Source organism: Carica papaya, chromosome 8 (genome assembly GCF_054855325.1).
Source record: "Carica papaya isolate Zhongbai chromosome 8, ASM5485532v1, whole genome shotgun sequence".
Classification (NCBI taxonomy): domain Eukaryota; kingdom Viridiplantae; phylum Streptophyta; class Magnoliopsida; order Brassicales; family Caricaceae; genus Carica; species Carica papaya.
The window spans coordinates 5,205,855-5,229,087 of NC_142316.1; the positions used below are offsets into that span (position 1 = coordinate 5,205,855).

At 36.6% G+C, this 23,233-nt stretch overlaps 1 protein-coding gene across 4 annotated transcripts; it reads right to left on the bottom strand.

Annotated features, from left to right (window-relative positions):
• Window positions 1–5,933: 5,933 nt before the first annotated feature.
• On the bottom strand, window positions 5,934–22,251 carry ARP7 (actin-related protein 7). Of its 4 annotated transcripts, none has more exons than XM_088208863.1 (8): window positions 21,925–22,251; window positions 21,559–21,660; window positions 20,446–20,661; window positions 13,470–13,611; window positions 11,871–12,115; window positions 7,446–7,629; window positions 6,732–6,799; window positions 5,934–6,414 (listed from the first exon to the last, which is right to left on the bottom strand). In XM_088208863.1, the coding sequence occupies exons 2-8, from the start codon at window positions 21,634–21,636 to the stop codon at window positions 6,262–6,264; spliced, it is 1,086 nt and encodes a 361-aa protein (XP_088064989.1). In that variant the 5' UTR covers window positions 21,637–21,660; window positions 21,925–22,251; the 3' UTR covers window positions 5,934–6,261. The 4 variants fall into 4 exon arrangements, with proteins under 4 accessions (XP_088064989.1, XP_088064990.1, XP_088064991.1 ...); XM_088208864.1 differs by having other exon boundaries at window positions 21,559–21,663; XM_088208865.1 differs by having other exon boundaries at window positions 21,559–21,722.
• Window positions 22,252–23,233: the final 982 nt, after the last annotated feature.

Here is a 23,233-nt window from a genome sequence, read left to right on the forward strand (position 1 = left end):
GCATATACTGATATTGCTGATATATATATATATATATATATATATTACTGCTACGTATATAGAAGAGTAAACAATTTATATGCGGCTGTTCAATTCAATAGTTTAAAACATTAAACTTGGGAATTAATTCTATCTGGAATAAAATACTCTTTCTTCTAATTAACAACCCTGTGAATTTTTAGTGAATAAAGGTTGCAACATCCAGAAGCAATAACGCCTATAACAAACCCTACGAATTTGAAAGGCTTTCTTTCACCAAATCTCTTCTTGATGCCATTTATCAAAATTTGACTCCAATTAAGAATAAAGCTCATCTCTTACGCAAATCACATCTACCAACAATTGACAAAATATTGCAGGACACATTTTCTTTTTGGGTTGGTCTTTTTTTTTTTTAAATAAAAAGCATAATATATATTAACAAAGCACCAAAAGAAGTGAGTAGCACTCATGTACAAAAATTTTATATCATGTTAGCCTATCAATGACATTTTTAAAATTGACATCACTAATAATATTATGTTCTAATAAAATAAAACCAAAATAGTAAATCTACCTATCTTTCAATCTATTGAAGCTATTCTCAACATTATCAAAAATCCTATCATTTATTTTCTTCCAAATGATGCAAAAAAAAACAATCAAAAGAATCAAATTGTCAATCTCTTTTTTAACATATAGCTCGTCCTATGCCCATAATTCTCCCTCAACAGACCCTGAAATAACCCAATCAATCCCCAAAAGACCGTAGATCAAACACAATAAGTTGTACACTAACGGACACCTTAATAAGAGATTGTTACACGTTTCCTCCGCTTGCAAGCAGCAGTAACAGCCGTTAACCATCACTCTACCTCTAATTCTCAACTTGTCAATAGTCAAAATCCTCTCCCAGCATACCTCCCAAGCAAAAAAAAAAAAACAATACGGATTGGAGGCTCGGTTTTCCAAATTTGCTTGGCTGGCAAATTTTGTCTCTTCACAGTCACATTACTGCTAAGATGATTGTAGTAAGACTTGACTAAGAAATTACCACTTTTTTCAAATTTTCAAACAATTCGATCCACATTGCGGTCTACCACCTGCCCAGCCAGCATCTTCATCAAACCTTCATATTCAGCAACCTCCCAATCATTCAAGTTCCGAATGACATCGATAGACCATACAATTCTGTCATTAATAGCCCAGTAAGCTTCCTCTACAGTCATCTCCTTAGATTGTGCAATATTGAAAATTCTGGGAAAGCGTCTCTTTAAACAACCCTCTCTGATCCAATCATCCTCCCAAAAAATAATCTTGTTTCCTCACCCCAATTTCCAAGTGACATGTTGCTGAAAGTTGCACCATTGCATTAGAATTTTTCGCCATAAGCCTCTACCATGGGAGAAGGAATTTTGTTGTTAACCCTCTTATCCATTTACATACCCCACCGAACATGAATTATTTTTCTCCACAAACTATTTTCTTCTTTCAAATATCTCCAAATCCATTAGCTTTGAAGAGCTAAATTCATATTGACCATCGACTTAATACCAAGCCCACCATAAATGATTGGTTCCTTGATATCCTCTGATTTAACAAGATGGTATTTTCTCTCCTCGTTATTATCTCCCCAAAGGAATCTACATTGAATTGTTTCAAGTTTCTTCGCCACTTTGATAGGTATGGTAATTGCCGAAAGATAATATATAGGAAGATTAGTCAAAGTGATTCTTATTAGGGTGTGTCTTCCCCCTTTAGAAAGAAAGTTTCTCTTCCAACTCAGTTCTCAAGATAATTGGTCTTTATACTTGGCACCAAACAGGAGACCAAGGTACTTGAAGGAAAATTTTACCTCTTTATAGCTCAATATCATGGCATAAGACCGAGCAGTCCTATTACCACCAATTCTGGCAAATTCAGACTTGTGTAATTAATTTTGAGACCCGATACAGCTTGAAAACACATAAGTACACATCTCAAATGTAGTATACTTCTCAAATCCAGTTGGCAGAAAATTAGGGTGTCCTTAGTAAAGAATAAATGAGAAACATCAATTCCCTCCTCTTTGACCCACCGAAACACCTCTAATCAATTGCAACTCATGTGCTCTGATGAGTGACCCATTTAATACCTCCATCACGATTATAAACAAAAGCGGAGAGAGTGGATCATCTTGCTTCAATCCTCTAGAAGCATTAAAAAAAATTGGAGGGGCCGTCATTTATTAATACAGCAAAAGAAGTAGAGGTCATACAAGTCTTCATCCATTTCCTCCATTTTAGACCAAAACTCATCCTATACAGCATGTAATCTACAAAATTCCAATTCGCATGATCATAGGCTTTTTCCATATCAAGTTTATACACCAAGCCATCTTTTTGTTAGTCATTAAGTTATCAACCGTTTCATTTGCAGCCATTACAGCATCAAGAATCTGTCTTCCCCCAACGAAAGCATGTTGGTTGTCCCCAATCACTTGTCCCAACACTTTAACTAGTCTCTTAGCCAACACTTTGGCAATGAGCTTATAAATGCACCCAACCAAGCTTATAAGTCTAAAATCTTTAAATTCATTAGCGCCCCTTTTCTTGGGAATAAGGGTGATAAAAGTAGTGTTTAAGGATTTCACAGACTTGCTTTTGGAATGTAAATCTTTGAAAACAGCCACAACATCCTCTTTCAGCAAAGACCAGAAAGTTTGAAAGAAATTCAGACCAAAACCATCAGGCCCAGGGGCTTTATTACCATCACACGCCTTTAATCCCTCTAAGATCTCTTCTGCACTAAACTTACCTTCCAGAAGCTGTCTGCTTTCTTCAGAAATTCTGTTAAGTGGTAACCCATCCAACTTTGGTCTGCAAACATGATTTCCCTTATACAGATTTTTAAAATGCTCATTGGCAGTTTCTATTAAATCTGGATTTCCCACAATTTTCTTGTTTTCAGTGACAATTTCCTCAATGTAATTAATTCTGCATCGATAGGATGCCAAAACATGGAAATATTTCGTATTTCGGTCACCATACGTCAGCCAACTTTCTTTTGAACTTCTGCCTCGACATCATTTTCTCTTCCTTCAAATAAGCAACAAGTTGTATCTTTAAATTACCCCTCATAATTTTCTCATTATTCAATCCATTTTCTACCTCATTTGAGTCCACTAAATTGATTTTGGCCATTGTAGTCTCAAACCTGCTCTTCTCATTCTCCCGCTCCTCTTTAGTCCATGTTTTGATAACAGCCTTCAAATTCCTAAGTTTATAGGCTAGTTTGAAGCTAACACACCCCTGAACCTCACACTTTTTCCAAGAGCTTTCCACTAGCTCTCGGAAATTATTCTTTTTCAGTCATTTATTGTCTAACCGAAACGACACTGGGCCCCATTGGATTCCCTCGGCCTCCAGGCATATGAGAAAGTGATCAGATGTGGTACGGGGTAGAGTTTTTTGGCTTACATTGAACAATTCCAGCAGAAAATTAAAGGAAACAAAGAATCTGTCAATTCTGGACATGCTCTTGTGGTTAGACCATGTCCATTGCCCTTTAGTCAACGACAAATCAACTACACCAATCATGTCCATAACCTCCTTGAATTCAGCCACCTCTGAAACCGAAAAACAGTTAGCATTCCTCTCCTCTCTTCTCAGAGTCATGTTTAAAGTCTCCTCCAATAATCCATCTACCACCCATCTAATTTTGCATTTTTTCAATTCATCCCACAGAATTAATTTCTTCTTTTTATTGCCTTTGCAATAAACCCCGGTGAACATCCATTCAGTGTCCTCTTTGCAGTTATTGAAGATGCAAGACAAAGTACATTCACCTCTAAATATATCTAGACAACTGAACCAATCATTCTTCCAACATATAATTACCCCCCCAGCAGATCCTTTGGCCGGAATAGCATGTCAATTCCATTTTTTATCGCACCATATACTGTTACACTTCCCTACAGCATGGTCTTCCATTTTCATTTCTTGCATACACACTAAAGAAGGCATCCATTTTTTCAAACATCCATTGATGACAAGCCTCTTGTTTTTATTATTTGCCCCGCGGACGTTCTAAAACACAATCTTCCCAATCATTCACAAATAATCTTAATCCCTCCTGCTGCCATACCCTCTTTTTTTTCTTCCTTCATAATTTATGGAGGACTCCGGCCTTTTTAGCTCCCTAGGGGTACCACTTCTTACTCTCTTTTTCTCCTTTAAAGCAATCTCTGCATTACTTGGGAGGAACTTTCCTTTTTTCTACTTCAAAGAAGAAATAAGTTAAGTTTTTCATACCTTCAAATGAGAAGCCCATTTTTTTACTAAATTTGTTCACATTGTTGAGAACCCACTACGAACAATACTTCGCCTCCCAAGCATAGACGTTGGCCCCCGCCAAATTCTGTTGAATGATCTCTTCAAAATCAATGTCTTGTCTTGAGTCTAAAAAAGTTACATCTGTTTCAACCACCATAAGTTCCCTGGTTTCCATCGGGAAATCAAGCTCGTCGCACAACAGGTTCATATCCTTTTGCCCATCCCCTTCGAACTTCTCCCTTGTGGAGAAAACAGAACATGCATCTTCTTCTTCTCTTTCTCTCAACTCCGAGCACTCATCTTCGCAACCTCTCTTCTCGGCATCATCAGCCAATTTCTCTTTGACAAACCCTAACTCAGAAAGAACATTTTCTCTGCTTTCAGTCTGGACCAATTCCTCACTCACTTCCACTTTATTAAAGCCTGAAGACTCGCCCCGGATCGAGTTAACACTGAGACCTAGGTCCAAGCTAGCTAATGGGCACTCGACGATATCAGTCTCCATCTTCCATTTCCCTTTTTCTCTCCATGAGTATCTTTTTTTTTGTCACCCGAACCATTTGATTTGCCCCTCTGATCTTGGCCTGTCACTACAACTCCCTTATCCCCTTTTTTGCCAAAACAATGCAAGCCTCAGTCGTTTTGCACATCACACAAAGGCCCCTTTTCATTCCGGATCTTTCCAATCGGGTCAACCCAATTAGCCCACACGGAATGGCTCTGCCCTACCCGCCTCACCTTGTCTTCACCTGCCTGTAGCCCCACCACATACGTTTTTGTACCTTCGATTTCCATTGCTACATTGACGTTGATCGGGGTATTACAATGTGGGCAATGGAAGAAGGCTTTCTAAGAAAATTTCATTTGGTTTCGGTTCGCCTTAAGCCTATCAAGTTCAATGTTTCTTTTATCCGCTAACTCAGAAGCTGCAACCATTAGTTTCCACCAACCTCCACCCTACAATCCGCCCGGAAAGAAAATCCTCTTTACACTTCTACCACCTTGGACAGAAAGATTAAGATATTTCCCTCGCCAATTTGAACCATACGTCAACCATATTTTGTAGTTCCTTCTCACAAAGTTTTTGGCCCATGTACCCAGTTTGCTTTTCCACCAGAAATCACCGAGCGCGTCGAGGAACCAAACAAATTCCTCCTTATCTAGGAATATCAACCTTTTGAAACCACGTTCGTTCTCCGTGATTCGAAGACCGTCTGCTTTCTTGCCATCACAACACAAGTCGAAGGATTTATTTTCCATGTAAAGATATCGTCTACCATACGAGGTCATTGAGAAGTGGGATGAAAAGACCAGCCTTGGTGGCCAACCAAAGTCCGAGGGTGGACTAGGATTTTAGAGAAAAGAGAGAGAAGAGAGAAGAACTTCGACATAAAGTAAACTAGAAACCCTTGGGTTAGTAATAATTCTCCGTATCTACAAAGTAAAGATTAAAAGTCAATTCTTACTTAACACATATATTACGTTGTACTAAAAAAAATTACAATAGTATACTTTCTGACCTGGAATTTCACCTGCTTGGTTTTGAGCAGCCTGTCTTGGCTACTTCTCAATTTTGATTCCACTGGGGCTAATAGAGAAAAACAAGACTGAAATCCTTGTATATTGTATATATTAGACCTATTAGTCAAATAAACATTTTCTCAAAGTAATAATTCAAAAAAACAAATCTATCCAGTTAAAAATTTATGTCAATTTTTTTTCCCTGGGTACAAAAACGTAATATCTAAATTTACTTGCTTCCACACTGACAGGAAGTTAATCTTGACAAAACTGAAGCGATCTGAACCCTTACAAATTAAGAAGAATCAAGCAATCAAGTCAGCTATGCTGAACTGAGGCCTTACAGATTAAACAGATTCTCTTTCTAAGATCCTACCAGCACCACAATTATCTACTAGACTACAAGCTAAAATTAGTGATACCATGTAATTAACTTGATCGTCCACTCTCAGAAGCATTTCCGGTGAACAACAGAAGGTCCAGTTTCATCATAATCTGCTTTTGTTATATGTTGGTTCTGTGGGAAAACTACTTTAGCAAGTATAGCACCTCCCACCCATGCTGAAAACATTGTTAAGTTCTCTGGCATGTATTCCGGTGGCTGTCTCAAAAAAAAAACAAAAACAAAAACAAAAGCGATTGATGTTGCATCATAACCAAGTATGTTTCTTCACTAAAGAAATGACAAAATGTATATTACATGCGTAGATGCGCTGCATATCAATCTCTCAAGAATTTTTCCAGCTTCAGATGAATATTATTGAATTTATCTTATACAAACAAAATGGTTACGTAGAATCAAATAAATCCCGTAATTAAATAATAGAAGTATGATTTCCAAAAGTGCTGGATAACAATCTTGATTGCAGTACTTCAGAAGACAATTAACAATTGCATTATATGGTTTAACTAGATTACCTTCACTAGTGAAGGGCGAATAGCAGATGAGCACAGGCCGGCTTCTTTTTGGAACCTATCTTCAAAACCTGAACAATGCCATGATTTTAGTATATTTTCAGTAACTGTGGAACAATCAGAGTGCTGCAAATCAAGAAAATCAATCCACCAAGAAAGAACCCCACATCACTTAGAATAGCAGTCTACAATAAGTTTATAAAATGTGAAATCCCAGATAACAAATAATAAGAGGTAGAGAAGTAAATTTTAAGTTTGATGGAGGGCACTTTTGTCCAAGTATTAGTTAAAGTGACTTTTTCCATCAACTTTAGAGGCTAAAAAACTAGCCCCAGCAATTTTTCTCACTTGAGGCCATGTGGCTTTAAGTTGTTTTCATGATGAATAAAACTCCATATAGCTTTTCGCTGCCCTCCAAAATCAGCTTAAAGTGGGTTTGACTTTCAAGATAAGTCAATCCAATCAAACTCTTAACAAGTATATAATATAATATACGATGTTTTACAGGCTTTGTTGCCTGTCAAGGAATAATAATCGGTTGTTAAGATTACACAAACAGATCATATTCAGTATCTATATGGATCCTTCATTTGCCATAAATCTCGCCACTTTAACAAGAGAAAGTTAATGAACCATAAATCAAGATCCCATCAACAAAGATATATAACAAAAAAATAAAAATAACTTTCACTAGTATCTCATTAGCGAACAACTCACCAGTCATAGAAGAAGTGCCACCACAAAGTACAGTATTCTCCAACAGCTGTCGATGGTTCTCAGATGAAACTGTTGATATAATACGTACAAGCTGCTCAACAATTCCATATGCCTCTAAACCCAAAATAGAAGGTTGGAATAAAGCTTCACCAACAGTGTATCTAGCTTTTCCAATTTTTATCACCTAAAGCCAATCTTGAAAAGCATCACAGTAAGACAACTCAAGATGTCACAGAAAACACATGCTAAAAGCAAATATCTGAACCACATGTACATGCTGAAAGCAAATCAACAAGAAGCAACTGGCACAAAATACTTACCAGCTGGGTTTTACCCTGTTGGTATATCCCTGCGTAGGTTATCCAACAGCTCAACTTTGAGCCTTTAAGAAGCCCTTTAAGGGCAAAGCCAAAAGAAAATAACTGACACAAAATACTCATGTAAAGCTGCATATCACAACCACTCTCAAGCGGGCATGGGTCTTGCACAAAGCCAGTACTGGATTTCATGAAACATCCCCGAGTTCTTGATCAGGTTACAGGTTGAATAAGGCTGAAATCTTCAACCAAGCGAACTGCTTGGTTCACAGACTTCCTTCCTTTCCAATATATGTCAAATTAAGACTCGTTGGAGAGAACTGTATAATTTCTTGAAGTTCGCTACTCGAAAGACCCCTTTCTGAGAGAAAGTATCAGCTGTCTTTTATTGATAAAATAGCTTATATATATAGATAGGGAAAACCACAGCAACTGATCCCCTTTTTTGTTAGATCTGGCCAATCTTATTGACACCTAGCCAAACTTCTATTTCATTGTGTTCCACTTCTAGCCAAGTTTCCTTATAACATACAACACAGACCTAAGTGAAACAGAAAAGAAAAGCTCAAGAAGAAGTCAATCCCTTTTGCCTCCGGTAGGACCTGTGTGTCTGAAATCCCTCTTTCTGCCTTTGTTTGTGGTTCTGCTACTGCAGCTGTAATATTACTCCTCTAGTTCAAATAGTGGTTGTGCACAAGCACCAAAGCAGGATAACATGACTTCACGTCAGCAGCATCTTCACCTGAAGCGTTAGATGATGATAGACTGTCTCAATCGACTAACAGCTCTGTTCTGCCACCATTGATAGGCTGATCCAAAGCGCTTAGGGTTGCCCTTATGGATGGATCGTAAGGTGAGCAGGACATCTTCCATTCCATGAACTTTCTTAATGCAAGAAACATAGAAACAAGCTAATTTTGGGAGGTAATAGGCATATCCAAGCAATTCATGGCCGAGCCAACATTTCAACTATCTTGCAAGCACTATATATGCAGGAGCCAATTTACAGGAAGATCAATGTTCCAAGCTCCAGTGAAGCTGCAATATAATAGAACCTGATCACCCGCTTAATTGATGGTATCATAATACGCCTTCATGGCACTCTGAGCATTCAGTAAACAGTTAACACTCATGGGAGAGCAACTCCAATTCCTCTACTTCCATCTTTCCTAAGCTAAAGCAATGACCCTAGTTTGAAGGGGCGTCAACCATAGACAACCTGACATGTGGTAGCCTTAAAGGAAGTAGAAATAGGTGCTCCACTTTATACCTATCATAATGATAAATGGTTTGTCTCGCCATGACCTTCTCTTGAATTTTTAAAAATACCATCTCCCAAGAAGTAGAGAACTCGTTGTTGTCTCAGTTGTGCTACTAGAGGCTTTAGAATAGGATAGCACTCATTTTGGGTTGAGTTTACTACTTAGATGCTTTCAGCAATATCTGTTATACACTTGGCTATCTAGCGTTTATTCTGGGTATGATAATTGGTACACTAGAGGTGCATCCTTCCCGGCCCTCTCGTGTTAGGAAAAGGTGCTCTCAATACTTTAACACCCACACCAAGTCTAGATTGAACTGTCTTACGATGTTATGGACTCAAGTCACGTACCGCTTTAATTGGCAAACATCCCAACCCTTGAAATATATTGCAGCCTATGATGACAAAGAGCCGACATTGAGGTGTCAAACCATCTTGTCAATATGAGCTCTTAGGGTTATAGATACATTTCTATGGTCCAATTGACTATTTCAATTTGCCCATTTGACAAAGGATCATACAAAAGATAAATCGAAGTTTGGTGTTGCTAAGTCTAAACAACTTACAGCAAGATGCACCTGTAAAGGTGATATCTCAGTCATTAACAATGTATTCAGGTAACTAGCGTAGCTTTAAAGTGGTGGCAAAAAATAACCAGGCCAAACTCATAGCCAAACATGAGATGCTGGTGAAAGAAGTACATGCTTAGAGAATTTACCAACTACCACAAGGAGGACATCTTTGCCATGGGAAGACATAAGGCCTTCGACGAAATCCATAGAAGATGTTGTGACTGGAAGGAGGTGGAGAAGTTTGCAGGTTCTAATTTTTCTAATTTCATTATTATACATGATATAGACTGTACCCCCTCATGTCATTAGCATGTAAGGCAGGCAGATGCAATCCTGAATTGTTGAAGTCTCTTCTAACAAAAATACCAGCAATGCACCCAAAGGTCTTTTGATTCCCTCCACAGTCTTGACCAAGGAGAACAAATAAAATTTTGGTTATTAAGGGAGATGAAGAAAGCAATACAGCGTTGACATGGATTCAATCCACCAATTTCTGTAATTCCAGAGTTTTTTATTTCTTCACTACTGGAGTGAAAAAGATTTGGCTGAAGCACAGATTGCAGTTAGAAGTACTGTATCCTCATGCTACCTAGAAGTCAAATCCCATAAATTTACTAAAACTACGTCGTTTAAAGAGAATTAATTCATTGTTCAAGTAAAAAGTGGAAGTTGTAGCAGTCAGTGCATAGACAAACAACCCCCACGGGGCCTCCAATGTTACACTGCCTTTGCCAACCCAATTGATTCTTTCTCATAAGCCAGAAGGCGATAGTGGCAAGCTGCTAAGACCAGAGTAAAGAAGGCTACAGATTTGCCTCATTGTTGTAAGACCATCCCAATTCCAAGATCAGAGGATTGACATCAAACACTTAAAGGCTAAGAGAAACTGTAAAGAGGCAGGATCAGGGTGGTTGTCATTTCAAATTTTGTCTCTCAAAAGCTCCCAAAGCTGTTGGCGTCCTACAAATGAATTCTGAGGCATAGCTGTAAGGGATCCTACAATAACATTCCCTAACAAAGTTCTGGTAACAGCTTGCCAATCCATGGAACCCACTTAGGCTTCCAATGGTGGCTGGTTTCAGCCATCAAAGTATCACAGCCACCTTGATAGTGTTGAACTGCCAGACCTTGAATCAAGATGGTATAGCCAAGATAAAATTGAGATTAAGTGAAATAGCACTTTTATTTTTTTAGACACAAACAGTGACCATTGAACAATCTAAAAACACACCTAAGATAGCAGCAAAGAGCAATCCATGTTTGACCAAAACATTATCAAAGACAAGCACAAATTCGCACAAATACAATTGAAATGCAAAATTCCTTAAGGATTGAAAGAGAGTTTGTAAATCCAAAAGACGTGACCACAAACTCATACTGACCCTGATGGGTACAGAATATTGTCTCTCTATATCTGCTAGGTGCATCTGAATTTAATGGTAGCCAAATCTTAAATCTAACTTGGTGAATAACCAGGCCCAATGAAACTCCTCCAGTAACTTACTGATGATTGGAATAGGAAATATATCACTGACGGTTTTACTGTTTAGACATTGGTAATCCACATATAAGAACTTCAAGTTCCATCCACCTTCCTCACTAATAACACAGGTGAATAAAATGGGATTGACTCGGTCAAATTATTCCCTATTGGAGCATATGAAAGACCTGTCCTTCAATATCATCTTCTAGAAAGTACGGCGATCTACAAAGGAAGAACTACAATCGACCCCGTAACTACCTCAATATTCTTCAATGATTGTCCTGGTTCCAGATGCAAGGGTAGGTGTATCTATTCAGCAAAGAGAGAGCCAAATTCTGCCAAGATCCACTACGGTTCCAACTGCTCATTCTGTTCAACAGCAGCGGTGGTTAGCTAAAGACTAATGAGAAGGAACTTTTATCCCATGGAGATGAATCAGACTGCCTAGCTGATAAATTTCTTTTTTCTTTTTTTTTTTTTTGAAAGACAAGTGCCTAGCTGATCACAATAAGGGGCATTCTGTTTCAGAACCAAACCAAAGACCAAAACTGTAAATTTTCATAATGAAAACCAGAATGAAAGGGGACTAAACTAGGGGATTGAGATTTAGGTCTCTTTCCTTTTTTAACGTTGGGGCTACAGGATTGAGATGAAAATGCAACCAAATCCTAAGAGTCTCAAGTATCAGCTTAAATTAGAAATTTTTGAAATATCACAGGCTACCACATAATAAATTATTCAGACTTAGTGTCTCAAACAATAATAAATGGAGGGAAAATGGAAAACACAAACCTGCCCATCAGGAAGGGTATGCTGCTCAGTCTCACATGACTTTTGGGTTTTTGCATAAGCAAATTCATCTTCAGCACAGCATGAGTATTGCTCCTTCAGATTTTCAACATCAGAGATGTTCAGGTTCACATGAGGATTAGATTTACCCAGTTCTTGAGCAAATAACTTCGTCAAGTCAATACCTCCAATCTCCAATCTTTTTGAGGCAATGTGTTGGACTGCTCCTTCAAGAACTGGAGCAATATCTATGATAACAAAAAATAAAGTTACAAGGCCAATAGATCAGGCTGCAAATGAAAAACAGATCAGTCTGCAAACGAAATATTCAGAGAATTACACCACCTCAAATTCACCAACTAGAATACTAGAGGCTGTAAAGTTTAAAAACTTCAATCAGATTCAAAGAATTGCAATGAAAAAGTTTCATATGCTTTTAATATCTTAGCATAACAGTAATGTTGTTTCAAGAGACATAAAGCAACTTAAGCTAGCATATTCCAATCAGCATTTTTGGATCCATGAATCACATATAAATGCTGATTAAGCACCATTAGCAGCAGCACCATTAGCAGCTGTGACTGCATCCTAGTGTTACAAGGTTTTGAGTACAGCTAAACTATATCATTGTGACAGTTTATTACCATGTTAAGATTGTAAGTCAAGTTTAGACTGGTGAATAAAAAGTTGAAGTCACTCAGGACCACATTGTCCAAGCTAGAATCATTGTGGAAATATTTAACTGAGGTTACCAATTTTTTAAAAAATATTAATTGAGGTTAACAATATCAATGCCTTGCTTATAGATCACTACATTCTTCCTCCTCTTCTGAACAGTAAATGGTGCCACCAGCAAAGAATTTTTTTTAATAAAAAAAATAAGTTAATAAACTCAATCATAAAATGTTCGCATGTATAAGTGATAAAATGAAAGATAAAGAATAGATAAAAGCATTAAACATCCATTTAGAGAGGCCAAAGCATAAAATGTTCGCATTTGTGCATCTAAACGATAAAATTAAAGATAAAGAGTAGATAATAATGCATTCAACATCCAAGTAGAAAGGCTTAATGAGAAAAGTTAATGTCATTGAACCTTTAACATCCAATGAAGCTATAATAGACCATCATCATTAAGTATCAATATATTTATGTGTGTATATATATATATACATTGAGAGAAGAAGCATTTTATATTTATGTAGTTGAGGCATGGTAGAGTAACCTAACACTCATCATATAGCCAGTCTTTTTTGCTAGATGATTAAAATGTCACCCACATATTGGGAAAAAAATAAATTTTCCTTGACCAAAGAAAATACTTTGGAAAAGTAAGATGTCTAACTCGACTTGTTCATTTAAAAAAAAAAAGGGAAAAAAAATAGTTGACCTGCTCAACAGAAAAAAGGTCTATGACAAAGTAGTATGCTAACCCTTCATTTAAGGTTTCGTTATTACATGCTAACACATAGGAATATGTCCAACATAGCAGCAAACTCAAAACTGATAAAACAACTTCCATAAACAATATCAGTAAGGAATCTTTGATAGTTTCAATTTAATAGAAAAATCTCGTCAATCTAAAGGAACAGGGGTATATACCAATCTTCCCATGACCAATATCGACAGTGCAGCCCGATATACGACCTACTGCATAAAGGGATAATACTGCTTGCTCTGAAGCATAAAATCCGGAGACATTAAATGTTTCAAACATCAATTGCACCAATTGTTCTCTCACAGACTGGCAAAAAGAAGATTATTAGTAAGATAAGAAAAAACAAAAGCATTTAATCTCACATCAATGTCATATGGAAACTTATCTAATTAAATATTAGAGGATAACTAAATATGCACAAGAAGAAGCATCATTTTTTGACAGAAAAGCTTTATTACGAGAGAAGAAAAGTGCAAAGAGGAGAATAAGACACCCTCCAGAATCTTGTGCATATTTATCATCCCATTACCAAAGACTCAGCAGCAAAACATTGTTAGAAACTGTACCACCTGCTACCAGAATCCCTACACCACCATTATGTTTCTAGATCACCTTCCTCGCTACGACGACAATAACCAATCACCAATATTTGTAACTAAAGGCAGACTGAATTTTTATTCATACTTTTTTTCTACATTATTAAAGATTTTAATGGAAGCAGAGTTTGAGAGAGATAACATGAGAGGTGCTTCTCTTCTTTCTTGCTTGCTCAAAATAGAGAGGGTGAGATGCCATTTATAGGCACTCATTGCCCTGATGTCACACCAAAGGTGAGGATGTGAAAGAAAAACAAATAAAGGAAAAATAAGCAACAAACGTAACCAATTTCTAGTGGTGATGGTGGACATTCCACCTGTCCAGAAAAAGTGAATATTAAACTACCCTTATTCTAACATTTCCTACACTCCCCCTCAATTTAGGTTACATATATATTGAGTAATCCTATATTGGATACAATGTTATTAAATTTTCCTATTGGTAGTGCCTTTGCAAGGATATCAGCAATCTGAAGATCAGTAGAAACATAATGTAGGGTAATAGTCTTGTTTTCTATCTTCTCTTTAATGAAATGACGATCAATCTCCACATGCTTGGTTCTATCATGATGCACTGAATCTTTGGCCATATTGATGGTTGATTGATTGTCACACCAGAGTTTCCTAGGATTAGGAATACAAAAACTTAGTTCAGATAAAATCTTCTTCAACCATACACCTTCACATATTCCACGAGCAAAAGACCTCAATTTAGCTTCAGCACTTCTTCTATATACAACTAACTGTTTCTTACTTCGCCAAGTAAGTAGATTGCCCCACATATGTACAGTAGCCTATGTTGATCTTCAATCAGTCATTGATCCTGCCCAGTCAGAATCAATCACTGATTCTGCCGAGTCAGCACTCATATTTATTGTTTTCTGAAAGAACAACCCCTGACCAGGGGTCATCTTTAAGTACCTCAAAATCTGGTAAACGGCACTCATATGTTCTTCAGTTGGTTCAGCCATAAACTGACTTACAGCGCTTGCAACAAAATTGATATCAGGTTTGGTAAAAGTAAGATAGATAAGTTTGCCAACAAGTCTTTGATATCTCTTTTTATCAACAGGTTTGCTATATTTTTAAGACCAATTTGACATTGGACTCCATCAGTGTTCCTACAGGTTTACAACCAAACAGATATGTTTCCTTTAAAAGATCTAAGACATATTTGCACTGTGAAACAGAGATACCTTTCTTAGATCGAGCTACTTCCATCCCAAAAAAAGTATTGAAGTAACCCAAGTTCTTTGATCTCGAATTCTTTAACTAGAAACTTTTTAAATTCTATAATTTCTTCATCACTATCACATGTTAAGATAATGTCATCAACATATACAATTAGGATAGATTTCTTCCCCGTGGCACTACTTTTGGCAAAAAGTGTATTATCGTACTGACACTGAACATATCTCATCTGTTTCACTGCCCTTGAGAATCTCTCATACTATGCTCTCGCAGACTGCTTAAGACCATAGAAAGCTTTTTTTAATCTACATATCTTCTTAGACCCGATGCTAAGTTCAGGAAGGACTTCCATGTAAACTTCTTCTAGATCTCCATTGAGAAAAGCATTCTTTACATCCAGTTGATGAAGGAGAATAGAACTCGTATTGTGTTATGTTTAGCAACTAGGACAAAAGTTTCCTGATGGTTAATTCCATATAACTGACTGAAGCCTTTAGCAACAAAGCGAGCTTTATGACAGCTCACAGTTCCATCAAGATTATACTTTGTGGTGAAGATCCATTTGCACCCTACAGGCTTTTTCGCTTAAGGTAGATCAGATAATTCCCATATCTCATTCTTCTCAAGCGCTGTGACCTCTTCTTGGATTGCGGCTTTCCATTCTGAGAACTCAAGTGCCTCATGAACAATTCTCGGGACAATATTGTAATCGAGTTTACTAACAAGTGCATTGTATGTTGGAGACAACTTGTCATATGACACATAATCCTGTATGGGATGTATGATGCAAAATCGGACACCTTTTCTCAAAGCAATAGAAAGTTCAGTATTAGCGTCAATATTAACCACTGAGTTAGAAATTTCATTACCTGTAGTATTATGAGTGCTCGGTCCAGGAGTTGACTCATGACTTTGCGTGGTTGATTCAGGAATTCTACTATCTTAAGTCTTATTTCTTCTTGTGTAGACTCATAACTTACTTGTTGCAGGTAATGTGCAATCAGTATATATGTCATTAGTATCTATGGTGGGTTCCGATTTTTATGTGGTTTCCTAAATATGTATATTTTAGGAAGATGTCAACGAGATTTGAGGTGTAAGAGGGCTTCTATCCCACAACTGATATTTTTGAGTGAAATTCTTCCCCTGAATATTAGTTGTGGGATAAAATGGTTGATTCTCAAAAAAAATTACATCCATAGTATTGTAAAAACGTTACTCCTAAGAAAAAATATTTATATTCTTTTTTATTTGAGAAATAACCAACAAATACACATTTAAGAACTCTTGGATCAAGTTTCCCTCTGAGGTGAGTGCAAATGTGAACATAAGTGGTGCAGCCAAATATTTTCAAGGGATAGTGTTTAAAACATGAGATTTTGGAAATGCCTAAAGAAGAGCTTTATAAGGAGTTTTGAAATTTAGCATCTGAGTGGGGATTCGATTGATCAAGTAGGTAGTAGTAATAATGGTTTCACCCCACAAAAATTTAGGAACATGGGTTGTAAACATCAATGATCTAGCAACTTCAAGAATGTGTCTATTTTTTCTTTCGGCTATGCCATTTTATTGTGGGGTGTATACACAAGAGCTTTGATGGAGAATACCTTAATTATTAAAATATTCTCTTAGGGTGGATTCAAAGTATTCACATGCATTATTGGTTTTCAATATTTGTATTGTAGTGTGAAACTGGTTTGAATCATAGTATTAAATTTCTGAAATATTTAGCTCACTTCAGACTTTTCTCTCATAAGAAAGACACAGGTAATTCTAGTATGATCATCAATAAAAAATACAAACTATTTTTTTTCAATAATAGTTTTGACTCATGAAGGTCCCCAAACATCACTATGGATTAGAACAAATAGTTGTGTGGGTTTATATGGTATATTAGAAAAAGAATTGCGAGCGTGTTTTGAAAATTGGCATATTTCACATTGAAATGAAAGTGAATTTTTATTCTTGAATAAAGTAAGAAATATTTAAGTACAAAAAGTTTGAGTGGCCTAATCGATAATGCCATAATATAATTGCGTGATCATCATTTGAACAATCTATAAAAACCGAATTAACACACACAGCATTAGAAGCTTGTCTACTTGAGGTAGGTGGGTCAACTGCAAGATAGTAGAGACCTGAATCCATCCTAACATTGCCAATCATTTTTTCCGAAACCAAATTCTAAAATACACAAGAATGATTGTCAAATTTCACCATACAATTCATGTCTTTACACAATTTACCTATGAACAGTAGATTGCAATACAAATTAGGCACATTAAAAACCGACTTGAGTGTCAAGCAGAATGATATTTTTGTGGAGCCAATTCCTGCCACTCTAGAACTTGAACCATCAACAATCTTAATTAATAAATCTTCCTTACATTCAAGATAATCACCGAGCAATGACTGATTTTCTGTCGTATAGTCAGATGGCCCAGAATTCACATTCTAAATCTATTTTTTATGGAACCATGCTAATAAACCAAATGGGTATTATTACCATTTTGGGCAACAGAGACAAAAGAATTACCCAGACTTCCCATTTTCGACGAAAAAAATTTCACCAGTGCCTCCATTTGTTCTGGACTAAAGGGAGCACTCTCGGGCTGAACAGAGGGCTCTTCCGAAATCGCCAAATTTCCGTGAGGTGTCTCGGTGATCCTCTTCTCTCCTGGTTTCCCATGAAACTTCCAACACTTCTCACGAACGTGCCCTGACTTTTTGCAGAACTCACAAAACGGACGTCCTTTCTTTCCACGGGAATCAAAGACGTGAGAAGTAAGAGCAGAAGCATTCTCACTCAACTAAGTCAACTGAGGCTCTCCCAACATCCATTTCTTCTTGCTTTCTTCTTGCTAAACTTCAGAGAAGACCTCACGAATACCCGTCAGTGGTTTCGTGCATAGAACTCGACCCCACAGTTCATCCAGGCTTTTGTTGAGCCCCATGAGAAACCGAAAGATTCTTTTCTGCTCCACAATTTCTCTGTAGTTCTTAGCATCTTCTAGGCAGCTCCATTGATGATCTTCGAAGATGTCGAGCTGCTGCCAGTTGCGGGTGAGAGAGTTATAATATTGAATAATGTTCAGCTTACCTTACTGCAACTCAGGGATGGTGAATTCGACTTTAAAAATTACTGAAGTGTTTTCGCGGCTGGAGTAAAACTCACAAGCAACTTCTCAGACTTCGTGAGCTCTCTCGTACAAGAGGAAATTTTCACTGATTTCGAGAGTCATGGAGCTTAGCAACCAGGACATTACCATGTTGTTGTCGATTTTCCAAGTCCGAGCATATGGGTCATTCGATAGAGGTTCTGAAGCTTCTCCCATGAGATATTCATCGCGTCCTTTCCCTCGGATGAATAGCCGCACAGACGTTGACCATTGAAGGTAATTATCGCCATTGAGTCGATGGCTGGTGATGAACGATGAATGTTGTTCCACTATTCCAGTGTTGGTGGATTTGGGGAGATACATACCCAAAATAACTTCGGGTGATAAAGAGTTTCAGTCATCCGTGGTCATTGAAGAATCTAGAGTAAGCAGAAGGAGATTTCTGAATCAGAGGCGCTCTGATACCTTGAAGATTTTAATGGAAGCAAAGTTTGAGAGAGGTAAAATGAGAGATTCTTCTCTTCTTTCTTGCTTGCTCAAAACCGAGAGGGTGAGGTGCCATTTATAGGCACTCATTGCCTTGATGTCACACCAGAGGTGAGGGTGTGAGAGAAAAACGAAAAAAAAGAAAAATAAGCTTACAAACATAACCAATTTTTTGTGGTGGTGGTGGACATTCCACCTGTCCAAAAAGAGTAAATACTAAACTACCCTTATTCCAACATTTTCTACAATTATTCTGCTGTTTATAAAGCAGAATACCAACCTAATATCCCCAAAATCTGAAAAATATACTCTAAATGATAAATAAAAGTTTCCCTTAGCATATATTTTTCTTCCCATTTTTTCTCCTATGTCTTCTCACATCATATCATAATTTTCCTTCTTATTTTCCTCCTAAATTTTTCCTTAATATTTCTACACTCCCTCTCAAACTACGCATAGATGTTAATCATCCCAAGCTTCCAACTCAAGTCTTCAAAGTTCTTTCTCGGCAAAGCGTTAGTGAGTATGTTAACTTCTTGTTGATTGGAAGAAAAATGTACCACTCGACTTGTTCCTTGCTCTTCTTTTCTCTTATAAAATGTCAGTTTCTCTCGATATGTTGAGTCTGATCATAGTGAACTAGACTTTTTGGAATGCTTATTACTTATTTTTTCTCTTATGTCTTCTCACATCAGATCATAATTTTCCTTCTTATTTTTCTCCTAAATTTTCCCTTAATATTTTTACACTCCCTCTCAATTTAGGCATAGATGTTACTCAAGCCAAGCTTGGAACTCAAGTCTTCAAAGTTCTTTCTCGGCAGAGCATTAATGAGTATGTTAGCTTCTTGTTGTTTGGAAGAAAAATGTACCACCCGACTTGTTCCTTGCTCTTCTTTTCTTTTATAAAATGTCAGTTTATCTCGATATGTTGAGTTCAATTATAGTGAACTAGACTTTTTGCAATGCTTATTACCTATTTTTTCTCCTATGTCTTCTCACATCAAATCATAATTTTCCTTCTTATTTTCCTCCTAAATTTTCCTTTAATATTTCTACACTCCCTCTCAAGCTAGGCATAGATGTTACTCAAGTCATGCTTGGAACTCAAGTCTTCAAAGTTCTTTCCCGGCAGAGCGTTAGTGAGTATGTTAGCTTCTTGTTGTTTCGAAGAAACATGTACCATCCAAATTGTTCCTTGCTCTTCTTTTCTCTTATAAAAATGTCAGTCTATCTCGATGTTTTGTCCGATTATGGTGAACTGAACTTTTTGCTATGCTTATTATAGAGATTGTCACACATAAACTTTATGGGAGTGATATTCTCAACTTGTAATTCCTTCAGCACATGTGAGAGTCATACTCCACAAATTCCTAATGTCATTGCCCTGAATTCTGCCTCAATACTACTTCGAGCCACCACAGGTTATTTCTTACTCTGCCATGTCACTAAGTTACCCCATATATATGAGCAATATCCTGAGGTTGATCTCCTGTTAGTGGCTGATCCTACCCAGTAAACATTAGTGAACATTTCTAAGTCTCTTCCTGTCAGTGGACATTTATAATTGAGGACTCCCAAATGCAGTTTAAACAATAAGATTTCAATTGAGAAAATGTTAACCATTCAATATAATATATGCAATGAAAACCCAAACCATGCCAACTCAGACAAAGAAGAAATAGACTAGCATTGTTTTTACAAAATGAAAAATCAATATAAATAAGAAAGAAGATCGGTTTGGCCAACCTTGGGGGTACACAGTGGATCTGTGAATAATATCTGACCTTCATTGCCTACTTCCCAACCAAGGCCATTGTACAAAACATGGTGCAACAAGTCTTCAATGGCATCCCAGTCTCTAATGAAACCTCGTGCAACAGGATCAACAATGATATCATCAAATACTGGATTTTCAGCAGAAGATCCATCTTCAAGAGTGCGTTTCATTTGTGTTGGAATTATCTGATTAGATTACAAAAGGAAGTTTCCGAATACATTCATTTGACCTACACTTGTGATGAATAATCTAAATATGCAAAACATCTTTAGAATTTTGCTCAAAGAAACAAATTTGAGGACAAGAAAGAGTCTTAAAATTTGCTACTGTAACCATGTTCAGAGAAACAAAATAGACAATTAATACCATTTCCTTAAACTTTCTACAAAATGAATTGACGACATTCTTTGTCACTTTCAATGGAACTTGTAAGAGTTGCAGTTTTGTAAAGAAATTTTTAAATCAGACAATTTTCAAAGATATGTCTCCAGAAACAATCCTCAAAAGATCTCTAGAAATGATCTTCCAAACACGATTACCACAGTAAATATTGTTCACAACCATTTCCATTCTGTCCATTTTCTCGAACTGGTGAAAGATAAAGTTTGAGACTTTTTTTTTAAGTAAAATAAATCTTGACACTTCAGAGGAGAACGAAACGAAATAATGCCATTCTCTCTTGCTATTATACATTCATCTGCCAGAATATATTTCATCCTCTACATTTTCCCATCCCCTTCCCTCCTTCCCGAACAGGAAATTTTGCAGTAGGATTCTTACGTACCATCAATTTTTCTTTACATTGTTAAAAGAAAATAGAAACCTCTAGCACTAAAACCTGTTCAAAAATTATTTCTTTTCTTGTGTCTACCCAGGAGATGAACATAGAAATAATATACCACTGCAAACCAGAACATGCAGAGTCCTCAACATAATAAGAGACAAGCCCCTAACATACCCGTATCACTAGACATAAAATGAAACCCAACAATATCTACTCGTTTCCTTGTCTTCTTTTCTAAGCAACCTAACAGAATTTAAAAGAGAAATAGAGTGAAAGTAACAATGGTTTTTAGAGATACCATAGAAGGTGCTTGATCTGGAATTGCAGCTCCTGCTTTGAGAAGCTTCGAGCCAGCATCGACCACCACTGCCTCCATTAGTTTTAAGGAACACCACAAAACCTACTTCATATATATGAAATAAACACCTTTTAACAAGTGAATGACACCGAATTTCTCTACAGCTGAAAAAAAAAAAAAAAAACAAAGACTAGTCCATGTACATTAACTAGGTTTCAACCAGATTGAGAAAAGCGGAAAAAAATTCAAGTAAGTTTCGCGAAACAATAAAATTAGGGAAATCAAATATACCTACTTCCAAGAGTATAAAAGAAATGCGAGAACAAAAGTACCTGGAGGTGAAGGAAATAAGGCCAGGATCCTTACCAGCAGCTTCAGCCAACAGCCGGTGTGTCAGGGGCCACGTCTAACCGGAAACGACGCCTGAAACGACGGGGAAATTTCAGGAATTCCGATCTTGTGCCCTGCCGTCGAGCTCGCGGTAAAACGCAAGGAAAACTCCGCCTCACGCAGCCTACTGCTTCCGAGGCAGGGCCACCACCTGAAGAGGAGGTTGTGCTACCTGCTCACCGGAATCCTCCCCGCCAGCTGAGCGGTCTACTTCTTCTCTCTCTTGCTTCGTCTCCTTGTCTCCTTTCCTGTTCTTTCAGTCGATTTCCCACTCATTTACTTTTCGGCTTAATTTCAAAAATTGTCCTCCGTTTCTTTAAATTTCTGTAAAATGGTCCCAGAATTTTCAATTTTTTACTAAAGATTTATATATTTTAATAATTATTTACAAATGCACCCCAACCACAATCTCTAATAAAAAGAGAGAGAGAGAAAATAATGAAATTTTTTAAATCTAAAAATTAGGAATTTCACTTTTTATTTTGATAAAATTAATCATCTCACTAAAAAACACTAATTAATTTGTTATAAATGTGTTAAATTATTTAAAATATAATAATTTAATAATCACAAATATTTTATAAATTTTCAAACAATTTAATCTACCTATAACTGTTTGACTCAACTAAGCTTTACGATAAATTAGATTATTCTCACCTTATTAATTATTGATTCTTTAATTTTATCGTGTTAACTCAATTATAACAAGTTGTGAGTTCTGGTTAAAAAAAGTACGACAATGATCGATCTTGTTCAATAAAATTATAACTTAAAGGAAGCTCAGAGGTTGGGTTCTTCACCATTTTTATGCAAATACGAGTAAAAAAAGTATTCTTTTTCTAATTTACTTAAAATGTTGATTCAATCTAGTTGTATCATGTTATATAAGTACTGTAATGTTTCATTCATATAAGATAGCAAAGATAATTATTTTTGTACTCATTAGCCTAAGTATCACTCATGCAATAATTTTTTTGGATAATCATCGATGCTCGAGAACTAAAATTTAAACTTAGTAATATATAAGTGTTCAGATTGCATAAATTTGAAGTTATCAAACTGAGACGTGTTTTAATATTATTTATAATATCTCAATTATAAAAGATAATAAAGATAATCATTCCAAGTATCACTCATACAATAATTTTTGTGGATTCGAATCACTGGTGTTTAAAAATTAAGAGTTAAATTATTAAAACGTATAAGCACTCATATTGCATTTGTTTGAACTTACTAATTTGACATATGTTATAATACCATTTCTAATATCTCAATCGCTGGCAGG